Source organism: Haliotis rufescens, unplaced genomic scaffold (assembly GCF_023055435.1).
Source record: "Haliotis rufescens isolate VD_foot unplaced genomic scaffold, xgHalRufe1.0.p SCAF_13, whole genome shotgun sequence".
In the NCBI taxonomy this organism is placed as follows: domain Eukaryota; kingdom Metazoa; phylum Mollusca; class Gastropoda; order Lepetellida; family Haliotidae; genus Haliotis; species Haliotis rufescens.
In genome coordinates, this window is record NW_025963813.1 from 14296292 (window position 1) to 14308316 (window position 12025).

General features: G+C 43.8%; 1 protein-coding gene across 1 annotated transcript in view; it reads right to left on the reverse strand.

Annotated features, from left to right (window-relative positions):
• The window catches only part of LOC124111176, a 187156-nt gene that overhangs the window by 50060 nt on the left and 125071 nt on the right, over window positions 1-12025 (reverse strand). Inside the window, exons 92-100 of the mRNA XM_048394836.1 lie at window positions 11146-11389; window positions 9950-10121; window positions 8310-8553; window positions 7524-7641; window positions 5666-5835; window positions 4499-4658; window positions 2187-2384; window positions 1159-1392; window positions 13-172 (exon numbers count right to left, since the gene is read on the reverse strand). Coding sequence (XP_048250793.1) covers window positions 13-172; window positions 1159-1392; window positions 2187-2384; window positions 4499-4658; window positions 5666-5835; window positions 7524-7641; window positions 8310-8553; window positions 9950-10121; window positions 11146-11389 — 1700 coding nt within the window. The remainder of the gene's footprint in view (window positions 1-12; window positions 173-1158; window positions 1393-2186; window positions 2385-4498; window positions 4659-5665; window positions 5836-7523; window positions 7642-8309; window positions 8554-9949; window positions 10122-11145; window positions 11390-12025) is intronic.

Sequence of the window (12025 nt, forward strand, 5' to 3'; positions counted from 1 at the left end):
ACATACACCAACCTTTCAAAGTTAATGGCTGGAGGTGTCTGATCTACAACGATTCCATCCGATGTTGACTCGAGGATGTTCCCGGCATTTGTGATGCCTCTGATGGTGGTGTAGTAGCTGATGCCGGGGACGAGGGGCAGCACAGCCTGCCCGAACCCGTGACTCAGAGAACCTGAAATGGATAGGGACGATATGGTAAACATCCTATCTGTGGGAGGAGCTTGACAGTGTTGTCAGCAGAATATCACCTTGGTAGGGGCGATATGGTAAACATCCTATCTGTGGGAGGAGCTTGACAGTGTTGTCAGCAGAATATCGCCCAATATAATGTGGAAGATACTGAGGTGCTAAATCCACAAGATCATAATCAGGGCAAATCAGGGATTTAAACCTACAATCTGTTTGTTTGTTGTTTAATGATGCACTCAGCAGTATTCCAGCTTTATGATGTCAGTCTGTAAGTAGTCCATTATGACACCTGATCCCATAAGTCGCCTCTTATGACCAGCATGGGTTGCTGAAGAACAATAATAAACCTGGATCTTCATGGGAAGAGCCCTACAATTCATTGGAATCAGGCACGCCAATTAAGACCATTTTAAACATGTATTGTTCGTGATCATTAATGCATTTCTTATGGGCTCTGCTTTTACTCCAGATAACTAAGGAAACGGTTTTGCTGCTTTTATTTTAGTAATGAAAGCCTGAGAAACAGGATTGGGTGATCAGACTCGCTGACATGGTTGATGCATGTCTTCCCATCCCAGTTGCGTAGATCGATGCTTATAATGTCAATCACAGGATTGTCTGATCTAGAATCAATCATTTTAAAACCACAGTCATATGAATGGACTATTGCCCAGTGTAGCAGTTAAACAATGAACAAACAAACAAACAAACAAACAAACAAACAAACAAACAAAAAGTAGAAAATCATTGGTCAGTTTGTTGCTGTGTATATGTAAGCAAGGATTATATCCTACCTAAATATTATCCCGGGGGAAGTTTTACTCTACAGTATAGAATCCTACCTGAGTGCCACACTGGTATGGGTTCAAATTCACCAGGGACAATCATCCCGACACTAGAGAATTTCATTCCCGGGATAAAAAATAGGGTAGGATAATATTCACTCTCACATAATGTCATATGAATTACCAGGGACATTGGACTGCTTCTCCTCATGAACAAGACCAGCCTTAATAAACGGCTGTACTTCCTCGCCACCAGGTGTCGTCCCGACAGCCCAGTCGTAATATGTCACGCCATGCTCCTGACTCTCAAAACCGGCAAACTGAACTGTCATAACTCCCACGTCTTTCTGGTAGTCGATGTCGACACCGATGCCCTGTGATGCTGTTTCTGTGGAGTCAGCGCCGTCGATGGCGACACCTGTACGCAGAATATACATTATAACATGTTTTAAGTAAAAGGTATAGATACAAATATCAGGCATTTGTGATGCCCTGTGATGCTGTTTCTTAGGAGTCAGCACCGTCGATGACGACACCTGTATGCAGAAAACATATTGTAACATGTTTTAAGCAAAAGTTATAGATACAAATATCAGGCATTTGTACATAATAATGGGTTATCAGTTATCACTATTCTGTTAAACATATCATTTAGATATGAAAAACTACACAGTTAAGATCTATTCTGTAAACAAATTACCCGTGTCTCTACATTAGGGCTGTGACGAGTCAAAATTTACTACCCGGGTACCCACCACCCTATTACCCAACCCTACCAGGGTACCCGTTGTAGATATATAGATAGGTACAAACTGTCCGATTTGGAAACGTTTGACCGTCGCCCTGGCAAAATGTATTAAGATACACGTGGAAAACGATCTGGTCATGCATACACTGAAGTTAACTGCATGAAGTTTTATCTTTTTTCAAACATATAAAAATCAGAAGGAATGGGTGCATTGTCGAAAAGAAATGGGAACATTAGTGACTTGTAGTGTAACCATAGAGTTCTAGATAATTTTTGTCATTAAACAATATATCATGTGACCTTTTTGAGAACACCTGTTATCATCACAATCTGATAAACACATAATTATGATATAGTCAGGATCGTACAATGGAGATTTCTTATGATCAAGGAACTGTTTGTTGTCACTTTTTATATTGCAAATAAAAGCGCAACATAATAACACGGATCTTTGTATCCTGTACCTGGTTTATCTTCCTCAACTACCCGGATAGGATTTGAGGTGATGACGTCACTGGTCTGCCCAGCGCCATTGGTGGCCTTGACAGTGACATAGTACAGAGGGGTCATCTTCCCAGGGTCAGTCACAGTCAAGGTCAGACCACTGAGATACTTGTCCTTCTCTGCGCCAACATCCATCCAGTTCAGCACATCAGTTCCCCCTGGAAATGAGGGACATTACCTCATAAATACACTGCAAGTGATTCCGTGGGATGGGATTGTTGGCATACAAACCAGTGCTTGCGTATATACACTCTGCAGATCTAGGATTTGGATTTTATCTTTATACCTCCAAAGCGTTCGCTCGTCACGCAGAAGACCCGGGTTCGATTCCCGACATGGGTACAATGTGTGAAGCCCATTTCTGGTGTCCCCCGCCATAATATTGATGGAATATTGCTAAAAGCAGCGTAAAACCATACTCACTCACTCACTCACTCAATCACTCACTCACTCACTCACTCATACCTCCAAATCTTTGACAGAATACCCGTAAACACTATTTATAAAATTCAACATCAATTATAACCATGTTAGTTTTTTTTAACCATCTGGTTTCTTCAACTACCTGATTGCTGTCGACAATAAAATCATCTCTCCGATCAGGCTGATTTTAGACTGAAGAACTGTTTACCAAAGTGATCTTAAAGATGCCACCGTGGCTCTCATCCCTACAATGTCATACTTATTACTAAATAGAGGAAAATGTAAATACTGACTTGTGACAGTGAGTGAGTTGGGTTTAACACCGATTTCAACAGTATTCCAGTTATTTCACGGCGTGTCAGCTTAATGTTGGAGGAAAGCCCGAAGAGATGCAGGACGTTTACCACTTCGGAGAAACCCACGAGCAGGGGTATGGTGCTGACAAACCTAGAAACATAATCGGGGCGAACTGGGATTCGAACCCACAATCATAGGTTTCTGGCGTGCCCAAGGGAAGCAGCTCTGCACAGCGAATCGCGGGGCCTTAGACAACTGGATCACCCATGCCCCCCTGACTTGGGAGTAACAGGTGACAATGAAAATCATGTACAGAGGGAGTAGTAAAACAATTCTCACAAATTATTCAGATAGTAATATAACACATGCTTGTGATGTTGCTGGAATCATACCATGGACAGCTCTTAGCAGACATTTCTTATGATTATGGAGAGGGAATTGCCGCTTTTATTTACTTGACTCGTGGAACAAATTACATTTTGGACAAAACAATTTATGTTACAAAAAAACGAAAAATGTTTTTTTCGCCTCTATATGAATAAATATTTAGATGGCTGGACATGTTTCAGTACATAATAGATACTAACAATGTTTTCTGTTGTTGTTTTTTTACACTTCAGTGAAACTTTGTTGACAAATATCTAACACTTTTTACTGTCAGTCAATATACTGGTGGACACAATGTCGCTCCAAGATCAGGGCATATTCCATTTGGTCACTAAATCTGATCATTGGCGCACCGCATGTCTCGAACAACAGAATGCTTGTGTTTTCAGTGGTCCCTAGAGCAAGTTGTGGCAGTATCAGAAGGGGTACCCGGTATATCTGCTTTTATGCCTCCAGCATTGAGTACCTTACAAGGGACACATAAATCCCCATGTACCCTGAGTGATATGGCCACTTTCGAATTTATCTTTCTGACATGTTTAAATCAGCCATTGTAAAAGAATTAAAACAAATTGCAAATTGACAGAAAACACTTGTTCGAATGAGTTGAGGTTATCTTGGTGCTGTGTCACGAAACTTTCATTCACTTGTCACAACGTGCAGCTTTTTAGCTTTGTGGCAGGGTATAGGAGATTTATTCTCCTGCTTAGAAATCCACAAACAGTCTGTTTTCTTTGTGGCGGGGTATAAGCGACTTATTCACCCACTAAGTTTATTTCCCATGGTATTTTATCAAGATCATGGGAACCAATCAGATCTCTACATTCTGACCAATGAAGATCCGGGGTAGAATAGGTCTTCAGCAACCCATGCTTGCAATAAAAGGTGACTATGCTTGTCGTAAGAGGCGACTAACGGGATCGGGTGGTCAGGCTTGCTGATTTGGTTGATGCATGTCATCGATCCAAATTGTGTGGATCGATGTTCATGGTGTCAATCACTGGATTGTCTGGTCCAGACTTGATTATTTACAGACCGCCGTCATATAGCTGGAATATTGCTGAGTGTGGCATTAAACAACAATCAACAAACAAACAAAACAAACAAACATTCTGAGGTAAGATAATGGGGTTTAACTAAACATGGGTCAAGGTGACTAACTGACCTTCAGTTGTGCCGACAGCAATGGCGTATGAGCTGATGCCACTCTCGTGATCTGTGGCGAACCACGTGGCCATGATGCCGCTGTTGTCGGACTGGATGACATATCCATTGATCAACTCCTCGCTGCTGCCGGAGAAGATGCCAACATACACCCACTTCATCTGCAACCGTATCAAATATCAGGCTAAACACTGCAGCGACATATACAGACCTCTCCTGCATTACGCAGGACATGTATTCACTTGGTTTTCATTCATTCTGCAAACCGATGCCCGTGTAGCAGGCGTTGTGGTTAGAGTCAGGTTGACCTAACCAGTGATTGTCGGACTCACCTTGTCACACCCAACGCGAATCATCCATTTGTACATTTGTACAAACATTTCACTTACGGACGTCATATTTGATTGAGTGTGAGCGTTTTATCCCTTTTCTGCAATATTCCAGCAATGGGCTTCACACATTCTACCCTTGTAGGAATTCAACTCAGGCTATTGGTGTGTTAGACAACGTTTCAACTACGGGGCAACCCCACTGTCCAGTCTGGTTTCCAGGCACAAGGAAAAAATTTCATTTTGAAACCAAATTTGTACAATTTTTACAAGACAAGAATTTCAGTTTCATCATGGCAACTTAAAGTGCACGTTAGATGCTGACATTATTATTTGTAGACAAAAATGGGATTCAAACTCAAAGTTTACAGATTTGGGACACAGATTGTACCTGAGACTACTCAGCCACTTGAGTCCCCACGTGTGTTAGCACTCTTAAGTTTCAGAAACTAACAGGTATGTCTCTTAAGTTATATTTTGAAGAACTGTTATAGGGATGAGCAGATCCTGGCATGACTAAGGGACACAACTTTGCACAACAAATGTGCCAAAGTAGATAGGTGTCATAATTCACTTGTTCACATGTTCCAGTGTTTGTTCAGGCAAATACTTGACTTGCCTTTGCATGTGTTTATGACAAGTGCCACAGGATGGGCAGGATACACTCACTTTTACGGGAACACCAGGTTTCCTCACAAACTGATAGTGTTTCATGAACACATGCTTATGATATAGTCGGAATTGTACGATCTATGATAAGGAAACACTTTTGTCGCTTTTATTCACCTAGGTCACAGTGACATGGTTGGTGTCAGGCCATGGTTTGGTACTTTACTCACTTCAGGTTTTGAGTTGTCCAAAAGGACACCATTAGTGTCATATGTTGCCACAGCTCCAGCTTTGTTCACAGCGCCTACCCTGATGCTGTAGAGAGCTCCAGGCTTCAGGTCAAGCCCTGAGTGACTGACACTGGTGCTGAGCGGGTCTGTGACGGTGTTCCACCCGGTTTCTGAAACAGCAGTATAGGTTATTATACACATGCGACAGATATATTCAGACTTATAAACCCCCAGTGACGTCATCCTATTGTTCTCTGGTCGGGTTAAATCTCATAAACAGGGACCCTGTAATGTCCCTAGGATTTTATATAATATCCCCGAGATTTTATAGGATATTCAAGTCATATTTGCTATATAATGTGTTATTATATCCGATGGATTTTATATAATGTCCTGGGTATTTTATTTATACAACTTCGGTTCAAATTGTAACATGTAATGAAATGTCAAATCAAATGACAAATATTTTCTTTATATTCCCGAGAAACGAACACGCAACCTTCGTATCTGTAACCCAGTGAGTGTACCACAAGGCTACAGAGGCGCTGATAAATCACAATGTTTTTAGGATGTCCTTTTCAAGATCCGTATGCAAGCAACAGATATTTTACGCCCGTTTCCTAATGTTCATGGGAAGTATGTTCGAAACATAAAAATGATAAATGTTGTTTTAAGTTTCTTTTTTCGGTTCGTAAGTTAGATAAAACACTTCCCCTCGGGTTGTTAGTGATATTTAAAACCCTTTCCCTCGGAAAAATGCGGGTTTTAAATATCATAACAACCTTCGGACGTGTTTTATCCTATACATACAAACCTTCATATAAATTATTATCCTTAAACACTACGGGTATCTGGTTGACAACATTTTCCAAGGAATCTACTGCATGGTGTGAGAGGAGATAATAATAATAATAATAATAGGCCATTTATAATGCGTATGTTTCCACACCACACAAGGGCATGCTCAAAGCGCTATTACCCTGGTCCCTAGATCAGTTTGCACTGAACAATCATTCTCAACTCCCTGGGGAGTATACAACCTAATATATTAAGCTGCCTGTGAGGTGCTAGAATGTTAACAACCACATTGACATCTCATCCTTCCGGGTACCCATCCACTGCTGGGTGAACTGAACCACATTTCGAACAAAGTCACTTGCCTAAGGAGACACCACGTGTGGTACATGTGCTTCAGTGTGGGGCAGGACCGAAGCCCTAGAAACTCTCAGGAGTCAAGCTGCTGAAATGCAGTCACCCATCCAAGGACTCTCTGCGACTGACGTTGCCTACTTCACCTGACCTGTGACCTGTGACCTGTGACCTGTGACCTGTGCACAGGACCACGTGCCACCTCACGTTGGATCACGCGGTCAGGTTTGGTGACTTGCCTGTGATCATACCTCAAAGGTATGGGATTTGTTAGTTTGTTTGTTGTTTAACGCCGCACTCAGCAATATTCCAGCTATATGACAGTGGTCTGTAAAATAATCGAGTCTGGACCAGACAATCCAGTTATTAATATTAACAGCATTGATCCACGCAATTGGGATCGATGACATGTATCAACCAAGTCAGCGAGCCTGACCACCCGATCCCGTTAGTCGCCTCTTACGACAGGCATAGTCGCCTTTTACGGCATGCATGGGTTGCTGAAGACCTATTCTACCCCGGATCTTCACGGGTCTCAAAGGTATGGGACATTGCTCCCAATATCAACCATTGGTATCAGTGGCCCAACCTCGATCTGTTTATCAAATTTACACAATCTGATTGTGATTTGAATGGAATTAATTATTTGTGTGCAATCAATTGACCCACATAATACATTAAACATTTATTATAAAGTTTACACACTTACCCGGGTGGATCTGATGTTTGTTTCCATGGTATCTCTGATACACCTGATATTTGAAGTGGTCAATACCAGATTCATCATCATAAAATCGGAAGTTGGCCTCCACAGTTGAAGCAGAGAACTGGAATTCAGAAAATAACACCGGTTGATATAATGCCACTGTTATGAGAAACACTTTGACAATATAATGTTATACAGCTGTACTTGTTTTGAGACCCATGGAATCTGGGTTAGAATTGGTCTCCAGCCACCTCTATACATGCTGGTTGTAGGTTTGTTTGTTTGTTTGATGTTTAACACCACACTCAGCAATATTCCAGCTATTTGACGTCGGTCTATAAATAATCGAGTCGATCCACCCAATTGGGATACGAAGACATGTATCATCCAAGTCAGCGAGCCTGACCACCCGATCCCGTTAGTCTCCTCTTACGCCAAACATAATCACCTTTTACGGCAAGCATGACCTATTCTAACCAGGATGCTTGTCGTAAGAGGCAACTTACTGGATCAAATGGATAACTCAATGATTTTGTTGCCTTGGACACTGTTCATAAAATCTATCACTGGTTTGTCTGGTCCAGATTTACAGACAGTGTCGTAGCTGGAATATTGCCGAGTGCTGCATCGATAAACAATCTTTCACCACTGTGTTATAATCATGATTCTAATCATAGTTATAGGGTAGGCTAGTGGTTTCAGTGTCCACATGTCACAGCGAAGACCCAGGATCGATCCCCAATATTAAACACCAAACAATCAAAAGATGCCCTGAAGATATCCTCTCACCTGGAAATCTGCATCCCTTCCTGCATCGCTTCCATCCCCCAGGAATGCCATCCTTGGTGGAGTCAGGTCCACAACAAAGCCATTGGTGGAGTCCTCAATGCTGCCCAGGGCGTTGTTGACAGCCTGCAGCTTTGTCTTGACAACATCACGATGACTGAGACGGAAGTTGTGCCACTCGACCTCACTCGTGTCCTTGGAGAGTGTTCTCCAACTCCTCAACACCTCAAAGTCGGAGGACAGGTTCCTGGAGGAGAACAACATCATCATCATAGAGGTGAGGTGAGGTAGGGGTGAGGTGAGGTGAGGTGAGGTGAGGTGAGGTGAGGTGAGTTGAGGTGAGGTGAGTTTAGATGAGGTTTAATGTCGTGTCCAAGATTATTGCATTTGTTTGTATAGCGACGTGCATGCACGTGTATGTGGCTGCTTGTACTAGTCCGGACTGATGCCCATTTAATCAGAATCGCAATGTAAACTCTTTACATCCATGTATGCACATTGTATGCAATACTCGACGTTGGATAAAACCCTGTTGAATATTTCAAGGTCGGTCTCTTAACACATACCTTGTTCTGAGGTCGTCCCCTTAACATGTACCTTGCTCTGAAATCAGTCTCTTAACACGTACCTTGCTCTGAAATCAGTCTCTTTACACGCACCTTGCTCTGAGGTCGGGCCCTAACACGCACCTTGCTCTGAGGTCGGGCCCTAACATGTACCTTGCTCTGAGGTCGGGCCCTAACACGTACCTTGCTCTGAGGTCGGGCCCTAACACGCACCTTGCTCTGAGGTCGGGCCCTAACACGTACCTTGCTCTGAGGTCGGGCCCTAACACGTACCTTGCTCTGAGGTCGGGCCCTAACACGTACCTTGCTCTGAGGTCGGGCCCTAACACGTACCTTGCTCTGAGGTCGGGCCCTAACACGTAACTTGCTCTGAGGTCGGGCCCTAACATGTACCTTGCTCTGAGGTCGGGCCCTAACACGTACCTTGCTCTGAGGTCGGGCCCTAACACGTACCTTGCTCTGAGGTCGGGCCCTGACACGTAACTTGCTCTAGGGTCGGGCCCTAACACGTAACTTGCTCTGAGGTCGGGCCCTAACACGTAACTTGCTCTGAGGTCGGGCTCTAACACACACCTTGCTCTGAGGTTGGGCCCTAACACGCACCTTGCTCTGAGGTCAGGCCCTAACATGTACCTTGCTCTGAGGTCGGGCCCTAACACGTACCTTGCTCTGAGGTCGGCCCTAACACGCATCTTGCTCTGAGGTTGGGCCCTAACACGTACCTTGCTCTGAGGTCAGGCCCTAACACGTACCTTGCTCTGAGGTCGTCCCTAACACGCACCTTGCTCTGAGGTTGGGCCCTAACACGTACCTTGCTCTGAGGTCGGCCCTAACACGTACCTTGCTCTGAGGTCGGGCTATAACACCCACCTTGCTCTGAGGTTGGGCCTTAACACGTACCTTGCTCTGAGGTCGGGCCCTAACACGTACCTTGCTCTGAGGTCTGCCCTAACACGTACCTTGCTCTGAGGTCGGCCCTAACACGTACCTTGCTCTGAGGTCGGGCCCTAACACGTACCTTGCTCTGAGATCGGGCCCTAACACGCACCTTGTTCTGAGGTCGGCCCTAACACGTACCTTGCTCTGAGGACTTCCACAGCATATTCTCTGATGTTGGACTCCGGGTCAGTATAGCCCCTCCACTGGGTAGCCACTGTGGCCACGTGCAGGCTGAACGCTGTGTCAGTGAAGTTGGCACTTCGTCCGTCCACCACCTCGCCAGCCACGGGAGGGGTCAGGTCAACAATCACTGAAAGGGAATTACTAATGTGTGAGTTGTCTGTTTTTCACCATACTTCAAGCCATATTCCAACCACCTGGTACATCATATTGGTCGGTAAGTAATGAAGTAAACCAGGTAGATGAGTCATCAACAATGAACGAAGCATCACTAACCAATCCATGTTGCACCCTGTACAACAGGCATAAGTTGCTGGGGCCCTTAATTCTAACCCAGAATGTCCACTGGATGGACTAATAAGTGAGCTGGACTTAGTGACGCTCTAAACAGTATTTCAGTTATCTCTGACATGTCAGCTTTGGAGTTACATACAAATATACAGGCGCAATGTCACATCTAATTCTTGGTTGAGAAGGTTTATAGATGTCTCTAGCACCAGCATTAAAACGTTTCAAACATACTGTTTCCTAAGCAGCTATTTACTTCAGCTTTGTTTCTGATTTTTTAGATAAACTGTCAAATCTCATATCTTACTGGGGACTAGCCATGAGGATACGGGTTAGAATAGGTCTTCAGCAACCCATGCTTGCCATATGATGGATGTCTTCTATCCCAATTGTGTGGATCGATGATATGATGTCAATCACTGGATTTTCTGGTCCAGATTCGGTTATTTACAGACCGACGTCAAATAGCTGGAATACTGCTGAGTGCGGTGTTAAACATCAAACAAACAAACAAAAACAAACAAATCTTACTGGGGGCACAGATGGCCCAGTCATTTGAGGAGCCACAGTTTGCTGTGCAGAGTTGCATCCCTTGGGCACGCCAGAAACATGATTGTGGGTTCGAATCCCGGTTCAGCCTGATTATGTTTGTTAGTTTGTCAGCCCCATACCTACGCCCGTGGGCTTGACTAAAGATGGTGACACCTGCATCACTTCAGGATTTCCTCCCACATTATGCTGAGACCTCGTGATATAACTGGAATACTGTCCAACCAAATTCACTCTCTCACATGTCCACCTCATCACACAAAATACACAAAAAAAAATTCACAAGAATAACGTTTGTGGCCCTTAATCCAACACACCTCCGTCTGATGTTGACGTCACGTTCAGTTGTTTATGTCCAGCGTTGAAGGCTGTCACGCTGACCGTGTATCGCTTGCTGTGTTCCAGCAGCTGGTCAGTGGGCATGTCCACGCATGTCTCGTGGACCTTGTGGTCAACATCGAATGGCTGGGAAATGGCGATGCCGCTGTCGCTTAAGACGATCACCTCGTAGTGGGATATGCCGGATTCAGGGTCGTAGAAGTTGAACCAGTTTGCGCAGATCTGATGAAATACAAGATTTTTTAGCAAAAGCACAGGCAACAAGGGTCTTGTACATGCACTTATTAGAGAAAACCCCTTTAAACCCCTTTCAATTACATCATTTTTGTCGTGTTTTTTTGTTGTCTAATGCCACACTAAGCAACAGTCCAGCTATATGACAGCAGTCTGTAAATAATCGAGAACAGACAATCCAGTGATTGACATCATGAGCATCGATCCACGCAGCAATATTCCAGCTTGCCTGACCAAACGATCCTGTCAGTTGCCTCTTACAAGCAAGGCCCGGGTTACTGAAGACCAATTCTAACCTGGATCTTCATGAGAATCTATTATATCAAGGCGTGTTAGTTTCATGGGTAAAAAGTCTAAATTGATGCAGGTCTTTGGCGTTTACCATATATGGAAACATGAGAATGGATATGGTAGTGAAACACCAAGGATCATAATCAGGGCAAATCTGGGATTCAAACCCATATTGAGCGGATCCTGGCATGGCTGACGATCACAACTGTACATGGCAAATGGGGCTACCTGTATTCTCTTTAAAAATAACTATGTACATGGAAGTACATGTATGAAATATAAATTAACATTTTACAGCTTGGATTCTAACAGTAAAACACAATTGTAATCTCA